At 28.8% G+C, this 15,650-nt stretch overlaps 1 protein-coding gene across 1 annotated transcript in view; it reads left to right on the top strand.

Annotated features, from left to right (window-relative positions):
• Dnah3 (dynein heavy chain 3, axonemal) overlaps positions 1 to 13,618 on the top strand; it is a 219,818-nt gene extending 206,200 nt beyond the window's left edge. The window contains exons 57-63 of the mRNA XM_065504697.1: positions 1,167 to 1,649; positions 2,042 to 2,221; positions 4,735 to 4,894; positions 5,034 to 5,251; positions 5,361 to 5,558; positions 12,583 to 12,793; positions 13,155 to 13,618. Of these exons, the coding sequence (XP_065360769.1) occupies positions 1,167 to 1,649; positions 2,042 to 2,221; positions 4,735 to 4,894; positions 5,034 to 5,251; positions 5,361 to 5,558; positions 12,583 to 12,793; positions 13,155 to 13,484 (1,780 nt within the window). The 3' untranslated portion in view covers positions 13,485 to 13,618. The remainder of the gene's footprint in view (positions 1 to 1,166; positions 1,650 to 2,041; positions 2,222 to 4,734; positions 4,895 to 5,033; positions 5,252 to 5,360; positions 5,559 to 12,582; positions 12,794 to 13,154) is intronic.
• The last annotated feature ends 2,032 nt before the right edge of the window (positions 13,619 to 15,650 follow it).

Raw genomic sequence — 15,650 nt, 5'->3', positions numbered from 1 at the left:
TAGAAAATTCTAGTTTAACCATCCAACAGCTATTTAGAAATAAATTTTATGTGAAAAAATAAAGTGGATTAATATATTCATGACCGCTTATTTAGCTTTTGTTAATTATTAGAAAGCCAACAATTAATTTAAATGAATGAAAATGTGTACGACTTAAATAAACTTTCTAAATAATAAATTGCATATTTATTGAACATGACAGATGTGCGATTGGATGCAAAACTACTTAGTGCTGACACAATTTTCATTGACTATTTCTAAAAATAAATTGGCATTTTGTATATTTATTTATGTGCAAGGCAAGAATTTTGATGATAGACGATGATGACATTTAAATTTATCAATTGGTATGTGAAAAAAATAATATGTGTTTTGAGTGATCAATAAAATATTTAAGTAGCGAAAATATAGAGAGAAAACAGTTGAATTCCAATCGAATGATTCGATTTTGTTTGTAGCTAATTTTGAAAAATATTAATTAGAATTGAAACAACCAAATTAATGTTTAAAATTTTGTAGCCACAACTGGAAAATTAGGTCATTCAATTGACAAAAAAACTCGGTAGTAATCTAATAACTGTTTCCTCAATTTGTGCTAGAACACAAATATCAAAAATAAGTTTTTTGTAAAAAAACGAATATGTTTGAGCTTGTCTAAAATTTTACCTACTGAACCACTTTTGTCCATTTTCAATGCCAGGCTGCCTAGGACATTAATGAACATTATAGATGAATCTCATTAATATCCATTATCAATTTCTGCTTTGGGAGTGTTTTACACAAACAAAAACAGTTTCGATATTAAAATTTGGATCTTAGAATCTTATTAAATTGTTTAATGTTTAATTGGATTGGGCAAATAATTAAAATACCGATTCGAAATGGTTTTCGACATAAAATATCGAATTGGTAAGAGTTTGTCTCACAATTTTCTGTATAATTTTTTTTCTACAAAACCGATTTTCTTGATTTTCAATACCATACTATCTATGACAATAGTAAACATTATAGATTAATCTCATTAATATTGGTTGTGGGCTTTGGATATGAGAGTGATTTACACACACATACAGGAACAATTAAATCGAAATTATTATTTTTTAGAGTCTTCGGTCCATCAACGCCTCTATTAACCAATGTTTCCCCTTCCTCTCTCCCCCCCACAGAACAAAAACCATTTCGCTGGGTCAAGGACAAGGACCGCGTGCTGAAAAAATGATACTCGAAGCCTGTCGCTACGGGTACTGGGTAGTTTTGCAAAACTGTCATGTAGCTGTCAGTTGGATGGGTGAATTGGAGCGCATTTGCAATGACACAACTCTGGCCGAATCTGCACATACCGATTATCGTCTTTGGTGTACTTCCTATCCGAGTTCAGTGTTTCCTGTGTCGGTGCTGCAGAATTCCGTTAAAATGACAAATGAACCGCCCAAAGGTCTAAAGGCCAACATGCAGAGATCATTTAATTCGGATCCACTGGTGCGAGATAAATTCTTTACAAATGCATTTGTGTACACGGAGACGGCCAATAAATGTTGGCTGCGCGGTGTATTTGCGTTGGTATTCTTTCATGCGGTGGTGCAGGAACGTCGCGAATTCGGACCATTGGGTTGGAATATACCGTATGAATTTAGTGAAGCGGATTTAAAGTAAGTTAAATGTTGTGGTTACTCGTACTTTACACAAGGGTATCTTTTACTTAATGTGTGTGTCTAGTTGGCATGAGTCAGTGTGTGCGCTGACAACATATTTGTCATACTAAATACGGTATGTTTTTATTTGGTGGAGAGGGAAAAGGATACGAAAGATTTGTATGTGTTTTTAAAAACCATGTATGTTTTTCCCATTTTTTTTTTTGTATGTATTTATTTGTTTCATAAATATTTCATTTTGTATTTATTTTCTCTTGTTGTGGTGGGATTTATTTTACATTTTCTGTGTATTATTTTTTTTATTTTCGGTTGATGTTTTTATTCCCATTTTCATTTTCAATTTCATTTAATTTCGTTGACCTTTTTTTCCCTGTTCGTTACAATTTCAGAATTTCATTGCTGCAGCTTAAGATGTTTATAGCTCAAAGTAATAGCATACCATTTCGTGGACATGTCTATCTAACCGGTGAATGTAACTATGGTGGTCGTGTTACAGATGACAAGGATCGTCGTTTAATCTTGTCATTATTGAACATGATCTATAATCCCGGTACTATTGAGGTTGACAAGTAAGTATCTATTTGTGTTGTTTGTTATTTCCGTAGATGTTGTAAAAGCAAAAATAGAAACATAAAAATATATATTTAACAAAATGGTAACAAAAATAACATATTAAAGCAATGGTGGTGACACCTTGTTTAAACTAGCAGAGGCGGAGGTGGTTGTCGGGTTATATAGGAAGACGTGTTTTATGTATAAATGAAGCTAAAGGGAAAATGTAGATAAAAACAAATATTGTTACTGACTAACTTAATTTTCGGGGAATGAGAAAAACTGAAATCAGATTCATAGTGAAACACGATATTTTGGTGAACATTTTCCCAAAATAAATAGCTAACTTTGGTAAAACAGTATAGCAAAATGTTCTAGAAATTTACTTTTAAACTGAATTTTGGAACAGAACTAATCTTGTCTTTTTTGTTTATATTGATGAACCGACTTTACTATTTTTCAATAAGAAAACTCTCTAACCTGTATTTTACATACACAGAAAAAAGAAATTCATAATTGGAATGAATTTTGTAATAAATATTATTAATCGAACTTGACTTTTTTCCCAAACTTTTTTCATTCAGAATAAGAACATGTTCATAAATATTATAAAATTGTTCATGACGGAAATTTTAGCTTTTTTGCATAAATTTAATATTTTATTATAAATTGCATTATAATTGCATTATCTAATGAATTAATTCAAAACTATTTGCCATATGTATATCGGGCAATATTTTAAGATGAATCAACAATATCTGAAACTTAAAAAATATCAATAAAAATAATAAAATATCCATAAGTATTGAGCATATCATCCCCTTAAACTAATTTTATTAATTTCGCGCATATTTGTTCATTTTGTAGCTGAAAATCATAAAAATAAATAAAAAATTTTCCAAGGAAAATTTCAAACATTTTTCAACAACATAAAAATATAAATGAAATTGAAATAATATTTTTCAAGCCTTCTAGATATTTTTTGAAAACATAAAATATGAAAAAAATCATGCTATTTAAGAAATTATTTATAAATGTTATGAATTGAAATCTAATCATAATATTTATGTTGAAACTTTTTTCTGTGTATGAATGCCACATATTGGTCCATAAATTATCTGGGATTTCGAAAAGTTGATTTCAACTAACATTTATATATTTCCCCATAACAAATATTGTTTATTTTCAACAAGAAAGTCATAACTCAAAAAACATAGTTATCTGCAACAATAGTTTTTAAATATCTGTTGCAAGGATTTATTTTTATAACCACATCTCTGTTTTTTTTTCAGTTTATTTCCTTAGCCATTGAAAATAAAGAAAAATCCATGCATAAATATATTCTTCAAGACAGATGAAAATAAAACTGTCATATCATTGTTTCTTTTATGTTTCATGACCTTTAATGTAAAATGAAAAATACAAAAAGGAAATAGTTTATTTCCTTCGTCATCATCAGCAGCCCTATTCCTGATTCATTGTACATCAACAAAATCAAAAACTATACAATTTAAATGAAGGAAAGAATATTAATAAAACGAGATCATTCGAATATCTTTAAGAAAATAATACAAATATTAGATAATTATAAATATTTGTCAACGGCTAATCTTTGTTAAATCTATAAAGTTAAAAATGTCTGGAATATTGACTCTTCTCTTCTCTTTTTGGACTCGTACACAGAACAAATAATATTTCAATTCAAATATTTGTCACATATTGAACTGGTTTCAATTATTTCATAATTGAATCTAGCATTCATGTGCTCAAAAACAAAATTTTCTGATATTTTCTGTTGAATTTGTTGTTTTAGTTGCCTGAGACACGTTAATTTTTTGACCAATTTCAGTTTTTTATGTCTCATTAGAACGACAATTACGTACACATTTCGATTCTTTTAAATTAAATTACAAAAGTAATTTTTTAATGGAAAAATTTTTACAAAAACTGAAAAAAATGACTTTTTCCCCCTTGTAAATGCATCTCAAAACTTCAGAGCCGATTTACCTAAAATTTTTTCAGGATGATTTTTTTACTAATGTTCACCAAACTGGAGGGTGAGAATGGCCAAAATCCAACTTTCGTTTATTAAGGGCCACCCTAATATACATCCTTGCCACTCATGGTATGATTGCTACAATGATGTGAATGATAACTTTCACATATTACGGTTGCCGAAATCATATACTTAATTGACCATATTATTTTTTTCTATATTAGAAAGTTTTATTTCCAAAATATTTTGATTCTGCCCCAAATATGTGAATATTTGTTTCTTCATATCTACAAAAGAAACTCTACAAATTTACAATTTAAATTCTACACATTTTTTCAGCAATAGGGCTGATTTTACATTATTTATTCCTCCTCTATGTTTATGTTTCTTTTGGCTTTTGTATCAATTTAAATATATGTATTACCACTCATTCGTATGTTTTTTTTTATATTTTTGCCATTTTCTCAAGATTTTATTTTATTCTTATACTATTACACAAATTCATGCAAAAAACTGCTTTCATTTCTCCTTTAGTTACGCTTTATCACAATCTGGCACATATCGAGTACCTTTGAATCCAACACGTGTCAATGCTTTGGATTACATAGCAGAATTTCCTTTAAGTCCTCATCCTGAAGTCTATGGTTTACATGAAAATGCCGATATAAATCGTAATAACAAGGAAACAAATAGTGTAAGAGTTTATATATATGTACATATGTATATTTTTTTTGTTTTTAATTTAAAGAAGTGACAACATGACATAAACAAAAATAACTTTTAAAATTTATGTTGAATCTAAAAATATGTATGTTTTTCAACTCTTTTTATAGCTAATACAAGGTGTTTTAAAAACCCAAACAGATTTAATGGCTTCTGTCAAGTCGAGTGGTGCAGGGGCGGATGGTGCAAAAATAGATCCTGCCTTTCAGATTTGTAAGGATATATTGTCGCGTCTACCGGATGCCTTTGATCTGGTGGAGGTAACACACAAATATCCTGTAGTTTATACAAATTCTATGAATACGGTGTTGAGACAGGAGTTGATAAGGTTAGTTTTCAAATGTTTTTTATATCCATATTTTATATTTGTCTTAGCTTTGATTGGAATTAATTGCAGTCTAAAACAAAATTTGTTTGTTAATTTCCATTTATTTTAGATTTAATCGTTTATTGGATTATATACGCAAAAGTTTGACTAATGTTCAGAAAGCTATACAAGGTCAAATTGCCATGATACCGGAATTGGAAAGAACTCATCGATCTATGGTTATTGGCAAACTCCCTGATGATTGGCTGAAAAAAAGTTATCCTTCTTTGAAACCACTCGGCAGTTATGTTACTGATTTTCTAGCAAGGTAAGGAATTATAGATTTTATAACTTCACTTCAACCACACTAACTTCTGAATAATGTTTTCTAAAAATAATTTTGGTAAAAGTTGTCATTCCATATAATAACACACATACATGTTGCACCCTTACGTCAACAGCATTCATACCTGGGTGTCCATTAGGGTGGGTCAATTTTTTTGACTACTAAGCGTATAGCAAATTTAAAAATAAAAATCGCAACACAAACGAAGAAATATTATTATTTTAAAATTGAACATACCCGAGGTCTCCTAGCAAAAGAGGTCTTGAGCTCCAAATCTTCTCGTAAAAAACCGGAAGCTCGATTTTGATTTTAGAACCATGGTTTCTTCTGAAAAAGTTCATAGAATTTTCCGTAGATTACGAATTTGCTATATGCTTTACCACGTTTTTTGGGCCCGAACAAATTGACCCACCCTAGTGTCCATAGTAAAACTCATATAATGATAAAATTGAAAAGTATAGCATTTTTTCAAAGTTTTTACCCACCCTACTTCACATTTTTGACAACAGCGGGACTAAATATATCCCGATTTTCTCAATTTTTCTTTTATTGGACTAACAACAAATGTATATGTTATTTAAAAATCATGACTGACTCCAAAGATATATGTATTGGAATTTAACAAAATTTAAAAATGCGATTTTTCGCTAGTTTTTGGGAAAAAAGTACTTTTTTTATTTTTAAGTTATCTAAAAAATTTTAAAGAAGATCTAACCTATTTTAGATGGCCAAATATGTTCTTAATTATTTTGTAAAGGGTTCCGATAACCCCGCTCCTGGTGTGGATATTATAGCAAAAAAAAACTTTTTGGGAATTACGGGATTCCTGAATAATTTCAAATTTGGTTTTTATTTTTCTACATCTAATATAAAAGTCTATATAACTGTAATATTTCATTAAAAACTATTAATAAATAAAAAAATTTTTTTTTTTTTTAAAAGTAGTATTTCTACTCCTTTTTAAAAAAAAGTAGTATGTCTACTCCTTTTTAAAAAAAAGTAGTATGTCTACTCCTTTTTAAGAAAACTAGTATTTACACTCCTTTTTTTAAAAAAATTGTATTTCTACACCTTTTTCAAAAAAGTGTATTTCTACTCCTTTTTTTAAAAAAGTAGTATTTACACTCCTTTTTTTAAAAAAAGTAGTATTTCTACTCCTTTTTTAAAAAAAGTAGTATTTCTACACCTTTTTTAAAACAAGTAGTATCTCTACTCCTTTTTTTAAAAAAGTAGTATTTCTACTCTTTTCTGTAAAAAAGTAGTATTTACACTCCTTTTTTTTTAAAAAGTAGTATTTCTACTCCTTTTTTAAAAAAAGTAGTATTTCTACTCCTTTTTTGAAACAAGTAGTATTTCTACACCTTTTTTTAAAAAAAGTAGTATTTCTACTCCTTTTTTAAAAAAAGTAGTATTTACACTCCTTTTTAAAAAAAAAGTAGTATTTCTACTCCTTTTTAAAAAAAGTAGTATTTCTACTCCTTTTTTAAAAAAATTAGTATTTCTACTCCTTTTTTTAAAAAAGTAGTATTTCTACTCCTTTTTTTAAAAAAGTAGTATTTACACTCCTTTTTTAAAAAAGTAGTATTTCTACTCCTTTTTTTAAAAATAGTAGTATTTCTACTCCTTTTTTTAAAAAAGTAGTATTTCTACTCCATTTTAAAAAAAAGTAGTATTTCTACTCCTTTTTTAAAAAAGTAGTATTTCTACTCTTTTTTTAAAAAAGTAGTATTTCTACTCTTTTTTTAAAAAAAGTAGTATTTCTACTCCTTTTTCAAAAAAAGTAGTATTTCTACTCCTTTTTTAAAAAAAGTAGTATTTCTACACCTTTTTTTAAAAAAAGTAGTATTTCTACTCGTTTTTTTAAAAAAGTAGTATTTACACTCCTTTTTTTAAAAAAGTAGTATTTCTACTCCTTTTTTAAAAAAAGTAGTATTTCTACTCCTTTTTTAAAAAAGTAGTATTTCTACTCCTTTTTTAAAAAAGTAGTATTTCTACTCCTTTTTTTTAAAAAGTAGTATTTCTACTCCTTTTTAAAAAAAGTAGTATTTCTCAAATGACATATATGTTATTTAACCCTCTAACCCGCAATCTTTAAAAAGCTAAAAAAAAGTTGTCGAATAATTTTTTTTAGGGTCATAATTACCCAATAAACTCAGAACAGCCATCAGAAACTAATTTGCAAATTAAGTTTAGGAACCAGGTGCAAAAAGGTGAAGAGTGCCTCAGGACATTGTTGCCGGTTTATGTGTTAAAAAACAATAAATATGATACGATTTTATTGAAAACCTAATGAAAAGAACTAATAAAAAATATTTCGAATAGGTCGGGCGACTAAAAGTTAGTAAAACTTTGATTTAAAAAAAAAATGAAAGGACACGCAAAATTTCACGAGCTAAATTTATCGCATCGCTCACAAAATTGCTGATAGAACAAAAACTAAAAGTCAGAATGTATTTCGACCTTCGAGGGAAATGTTAACAATTCTAAAGTCACAGTTAAATTTAAAAAGAATTATAATTACTTTTTGAGATAATTGGTGTTTTGGAATTCATGCCTTGATGCACTCTTGCGGGTTAGAGGGTTAAAACAAAAACAGCGTACAAAATTCTCTTATTTTTTACTATTTCTTAAAGTAAACTTTAATGAAGGGTATATCAGATTTGGCAGATATTTTACTATTATCGATTTTTATAGCAACCGAGCCTAGTATCAATCATGTTTTAAGTTATTTGTGGGCTTCGGAAAGTAGCCCACAAATACAGATACAGAGGGAGTAGCTATATACAATGCCCTATCTATAACGATCCATAACGAGGGAATTCAAGACGAAAGACATTTATATAAAATCCTAATATTACCAATTTTTACAAGTAAATTTTATATAAGTCGAACTCGCACCAACAATTTTTATGACTACCGGTCCATAATTAGTTTAAGTATATTCGATTCATCTTGAATCGTTAAGGCAACCAACTTAGTGCAACCTATTTTTACAATATTTCATTGCTTCGTGCTTATATTAAAACACTCAAACTCCATATTCTCTTTCTTCATGCTTAAAATGCTGTCTCAAGTACATCAAGCATTAAAAATGATGAAGTATTCGAATAAAGAAATCGTATGTACATTAGAGTGGTCCCAATTGTAAGAAGGACAAATAAAGTAAGAGAATTTCTTAAATTTGTCCAGACATTAATATCTAGTTTGAATTTTATTTGAATTTTTCATATCCCTTCATAAAATATGAAAAATATACTTTGATTCAGCTCACCTAATACCAATGACAAGGAAAATATTTTAAGAAACGGTATCGAAGAATTTAAAGAACATTAATTTTAACATTGGTAACATTCATAATTTAGTTTGTGCCACCCTAATATACATGCTCACATACTGATAAAGAGTTTCCTTGATGTTGCATGATTTTCATTTTATAGTACTCATTATTTAAGTCGATTTCTTTTTACATATTTTATAGCAAACTTTTTGTTTGATTGTTCAGAATCTTTCACTTCTTAACGGAAGTGTTGAGTTATCCAAAAGAAAAGTTATTTTAAATTCCATTTGAAAAAGAAAAATAGGGAAACATAAGAAAATGAACATTTTGAGGAAAAGGTGCGTGTAAGTAAGATTTAATTAAAGTTAACAAAGCAGATAAAGAGAAGGCGATATTTAAGGGAAATGGTGACTATTGTATTAGCACTACATTTAAGAGGCACAATGGCTGTGATTGATAAATAAAAGAGTAATAAATATAAATATATATTGGAATAGTTTTAAAAATATTTTTGGGTGTATAGCTTTTATTTTGAAAAATTTGTTCACTATAAATTTATTCAAAGTATTGGCCATTGTTAGCTATGATCTATTTCCATATTTCGGTAACATATGGATTCCGAGCCAAAAGAACTGTTCATCTTTAGATGCCAAGAATGAATCAAGCCTATATCGGACACTGTGTTTCAAAGTTATGCGTATTCCGGAGGGAGAATTCTGCATCTATCGAAATAAATAGCAGGCGGACGGGGCATGGTCTGGACTGTAAAGCGGGTGAGGCAAAACTTCAAAATCACTTCATTCTAAATAGTTGTTAACAGGTATTGCAACATGTGGCCGAGTGTTGTCATGATGGAATATCACAGTTTCATGTCTAGGCGTTTTTCGCCAAATCCTCGTTTCAAACGAATCAGTGGTATTCGGTAAAAGTTCCATGTGATGGTATGGTCAGTTTTCAGCAGCTCATAACAGATAGGACCCTTTTGCTGCCACTAAATACCGAGCATTACCTTAGCGCCATGGATATTTGTCTTTGGTGTCGATTAAGCTAGTTGGTCATTAGTAAAGAGTTGTTAAGTCTTCCCTAATAAATTTGACATGTAAAAAATATAAGGTAGACATTAGTTTATTCATTCGACTAATTATCGTTCGATTAATCGAATAATTTCTTACGAATAATTATTCGAACAATTTAATAATGACCATTTTCGAATAACGAATAATTCGAACAATTTTATGTAGAATAATCGAATAAAACGAATAAATGTTCATATATATTTGAATTTATTAAATTGCTTAAAATAATTCCAAATTTAAATAAGTAATAATGACTCACAAAAATTGTATTGTTTCTGAAATTCGACAAATAACTAAAGACAAAGGGACTTTCGATCACTGTAAATGAGTGTTCCGATAGCTCCTTCTATAAATATATAAATATTACTGCAAGAAGTTACAATTCTAAAAACAAATCTTTCAAAATGTTTAACTTAGGACATGAACCAATGAAAATAAAAGGTACAGAATAAAATATTTGTTATTTAGCTGGCGAAATATTGGAAGAATCGCAATTAATAATCAAAATTTTAACTTAGATTAAAGTGAAGTTGAATGTGATGGAGAATGTGATTTTGAAACGGTCGTCGAAAGTTATATTGAGGATGACATATGATCTTAAAATATATGTATATAAGTGATGTTATTAACAGCGTACGTAAGTGTTGCAAAATATTGAATGAATCGAATGATAAACACAAATATTGCAAATTAACGTTTTGTTGCAAGAAAAGCTATAGTTCGTCTTATACATGATTTTGAACATCGTTGAACATCTTTGTCTAACATGCACTGCCTGACTTCAAATTAGCCACGTTCACTGACAATCATATCAAACTTTGGACAGATTCCCTTTATTGTGTAATTCCCCAAGACCACTTTATTAAGGAAAGATTTGGCAACGTTGCTAGAGCTTGATGTATAATACAATTTGTTATAAATAATTCAGAAATTTACTAAAGAATTAGTTACTCAATTTAAAACCCGAATTAATGAATGACATAAATAAGTTCTTAATACGTTTATATTGTATTTGAATTCAGGATCATGTCCAACGAGCTCAAATTTTTTAAAGCATTTTAAAACGGAAACTAAAGGGTTTGCTAGTCAATTGTTTTGTAGATTGTTCTGGAGTTAATCTGATCAGAATATTTCTGTTGAAAATTTAATGATAGACTTTGATTTCAAATGGTTTTTAACATTATCAATACTTGAATTGTTAACATTAACGTTATTTTTTGATTTTCTTTAACAATAAAATATTAAAAAAAAACCGACATTAAAAATTCATTCTTTAATTTTTTAAAAAAATTTAAATTATTCGAATAACTCGATTAAGTTTAAACTTGTGATCGAATTATTCGAAAGAGTTAAAATCTCTTATTCGAATTATTCGTTTTATTCTAACAAGAGAAAAATCGAATAATTCGAATACCCTAGTAGACATGTTATATATCAATGGATAGGGATTTTGTATACTTTTCTTTTTTAAAAATGTATATAAGTTTTGATAATTAAAATATTCATGGAATACTTTTTTGAAAAATATGACAAAAAAAGCTTGTTTTTATTTTTTATTTATGAATTTTTGTTAATGAAATTTTACAGTTATATAGACTATTCTGTTGAAAATGCAAAAATTTAAAAAAAATTTAAATCCGTTATCAGGAATCCCTTAATTCCCAAAAAAGTGTTGAAAAATCCCATAATTGGGATTTTTTATTTTTTTGGCTATAATATCCATACCAGCTGCAGGGTTATCGGACAGCTTTACAGAATAATTGAGAACATATTTGGCCATCTAAAATAGGTTACTATATTTTGATATCAACTATGCGATTTCAGAATTTCTGCCCTAAATTTGTATTTTACACAAAAAATAGGCGTTTTTTGGATGGACCTGTTTCAATCGGTATCAACAATTTTCAAATTAGTTTTCATTTGAAATATTTAATATAAAGTTAGCTTTTCAAAAAGTATAAATTCCTAATACATCTTCTTAGAAAGTCTTTAGATAACTTGAAAAGAAGAAAAATACTCTTTTCCCAAAAACTAGCGAAATTTTAAATTCAAATGCGTATAACTTTGTAGTCAGTCACGATTTTTAAACAATTCTTTTTTGGTTTGACCTATACATTTGTTGTTAGTCCAATAAAAGAAAAATGGAGTAAATCGGGATATACTTTGACTGGCTGTTATCAAAAAACTGCAGTAAGGTGGGTAAAAATGTTGAAAATTTAATTTATAGCTACGACGAGGTGTTTTGTAGTGCTCGACGAGGTGAAATCGGAATACGGACGAAGAAATAGGAGGTGTTTACTTTGGGGACCTTTGGCCGCACCATGTCAGTTTTCATTCAAATCGGACTAAGGGTTTAGTAGTTATAGATATATTCCCCCTTTTTTCTATACCTTCAGCGTCACTTTTCAAAATTTTCTATGTGAAATTTGAATCTGAAGACCATAATTATGTCTTAGTTGCAAAATTATTTAAGAATTATGAAAAATATAAAAAAATTCTGTGCTTCAGCAAAACAAATTGTACCTAAGTTTAACATTTTTTAACCAACTCAGTAAAAAACTAATAACACTTTCAACATTCTTGTACCGCTATTGGCTTAAAATTACTCAATTACTTGTTATCTTTTGTGTAAAGTTTATTTTATTTATTTTAGATTGGAATTCTTTCAAACTTGGTTAGACAAAGGAGAACCGATTGTTTACTGGCTATCGGGTTTCTATTTTACACAATCGTTTATGACCGGAGTTTTACAAAACTATTCGAGAAAGAATCGCTTTCAAATCGATATGGTGCGTATTGAGTTTGAAATAACGAAATATGAAATGGAAGCAGATGAAACGCCTGAATTGGGAGCATACATAAGGGTAAGTAGAAAGGGAAAGTTTAAAACGTACAGATGTGGCGAATGTATTTAAACTTAAAATTGAAAGTTTAATCTTTGACATAGAACACTTAACAAAACTACTACTTATTATTTACACACACACATGCCAACACTAAAGGAAAAACTGGAAAGTAATGAGGATACCAAATTGATAAAAGTAAGATTATACAAATGATTGTATAAATAGTTCTACTTAAGAATTCTTGGAATGCTTTTAATATTAAAATATATAAATTTACAAACTATCTCATTTAAAACTAACAATTTACAGAAATATGTACATAATTACTTTAACAAATTAAATATTTATTTATTTGTTTGCTATAATTTTTCCTGTATAGGGCCTCTTCCTTGAAGGTTGTCGCTGGAATCGTTCCCTACAAGCAGTTGATGAATCCTTTTCAAAGATACTATTTGATACCATCCCTGTTGTTTGTCTAATGCCAACAATGAAAACGGAAGGTCAACAAAAGTCCTGTGCGGCAAGAGATGATGACGGTGGCAAACAAATCTACGAGTGTCCTGTGTATAAAACAAGCGAAAGGCGTGGTATTCTATCCACTACTGGCCACTCTACGAACTTTGTAATGTACATGGATTTACCGTGTACAAGAAATCAAATGCATTGGATTAATCGTGGTGCTGCTTCGCTGTGTCAATTAGATGATTAGTTTTGCTTGAATGAGCTGAAAGAAACACAAAAGGATGTTTCATCCTCTGCTATTCATATTATAATTTTTTTTTTTGTTTGAGAGCATTATTTCTTTACATTATTTAGAGACTGATGTATATTTTTTTAGACTGGTTTTTCTTTTGGTATTAAATAAATGTACTATGTAATTTAAATTTAAAAGAGTTTTTAGTATACATTGGAATTATTTAAAAACTCGATTTGGTTATTTATAATGTCTTACTAGAAATCTTAAGGGATGCGTTTGATATAGAGAATGATTTCTTTAGAGGTTTTTTTATTTTAAATCTTTATTATTAGCCGAAAGAAGAGTCTCTGTCATTTAATTTTTTAAGATAATTTCATTCAAATCTTGTCCATTTTTCGATCACCCATTCCAGCACTGCTATCGGTATTTGCTATCGAGTAATATTGCTTTCCAAGTGCTAAATCATAGCTGACTTATTGACAAAGACTTTTGACTTCATTTAACCCCAAATCAAACAAAAATCCAGAGATGTGATAAAAAGTTTGTTTTATAATGCCATGAATTTTAACGTGTTAACATGAGGGACAAAATAGGTTTTCAAAATTCGAACTAGATAGAATTTCGAAAAATTAAAAACATCATTTCTGTGAATTTAAATGAAATTAATGTTAGAATGTATTAGTTTAAACTAATTATATGTTAAAATTTAAAAATAAATACAAATAATTTTGAACTAAGTAACACGAACATTTCTGATAAAGCATTGAAAGCTCATTTCAAACATCTTTCACATGATACCAATATTTCATGTGTATCCCTTGAGAGAAAAATGAAAAAAATCATAAAAACATAAAAAAAAACTTCCTTCACTTTAGTTGGAAACATCTACAACTTAATGGTCTCTGAATAACAGTTACAAATAACCAATATTGTTTTGGTATTTGATAATCATTTTGAAAATAGTGGTAAAAATACATCTTTTTAAAACGCCATATTATGAGAAAATTCATTTAAAACTTCAATTTAAATCATTTAGTTACTTTCAATACAATATTTTTAAAAAAATATATTTAGCACTAGAAACATGTACCTACTATCTTTTTAAAGAAGCTAAATTTTCCAAAAAAAAAAAACTTTAAATCTTATTTTTACGGATATTTACTTTTTAAAATAATTCTTATATAAAACAAGTAAAAAGGTATATGATATCTTACACCCAGAAGATTATAAACACTTTTCTTTTAACTCTGCGGTTGAGTGGTCACTTTACTAACCACCTTTTTTGTAGTCTTTAAAACATACTTTATTGGCATCTGTTGCCATTTTGCTAAACAATTATATTTTTTGAAGTCATCGTTTATGGTTTTATTGCAAAACTTTGCAATACGAAACAATATTGTTTTTCATAGTTATTTTTAATGTCAACCGCCAAGGTGGTTAGTAAACTAACCACTTCACTCCACAAAAAACCTTGGAATGGGTGGTTTTTTTGTTTTGATTTATTTTTTCTTACTTTTTATATAATAACCTTGATTAAAGTAAAAATGCAATTTGTTTTGATTTTAAACTTATATACAAACTAGTAAGGAAGTATGGTCGGTCAAGCCCGACCATATAATACCCTACACTAAGTAAAAGAGCAAAAACATTTTTCTCTTAAAATTTCAATAATTTATATTTTTGAGTGATTTTCGGAAGTGGGCCTTATATGGGGGCTATGACCAATTATGGACCGATCACCATGAAATTAGGTCGTGTGATTTATGTCTATTTTAAAGTTTACTATGTTGAATTTTGTGTGTATACCAACATTTTTAAGCGATTTATGCACGTTAAAGCGATTTTCGGAAGTGGGAGCTATGACTAATTATGGACCGATCGTAACAAAATTTGGTGACATGAATTTTTTATATATAAAACTTATTTAGAGCGGAACTTGTGGAGATACATATATAAATTAAACATTTATGACCGATAAAGTAAAATTTCGGGAGAACATTTGTATGGGGGCTAGGTGAAATAATGGACCGATTTCAGCCAGTTTCAAGAGCCTTGAGCCGAAAAAATAATATGTACCAAATTTCATCGAAATATCTTCAAAATTGCGACCTGTACTCTGCGCACAAGGTTTACATGGACAGCCAGCCAGCCGACCAGACGGACAGACGGACATCATTT

This window comes from Calliphora vicina, chromosome 3, assembly GCF_958450345.1.
Source record: "Calliphora vicina chromosome 3, idCalVici1.1, whole genome shotgun sequence".
Taxonomy (NCBI): domain Eukaryota; kingdom Metazoa; phylum Arthropoda; class Insecta; order Diptera; family Calliphoridae; genus Calliphora; species Calliphora vicina.
This window is presented reverse-complemented; position numbering and strand designations above follow the sequence as displayed.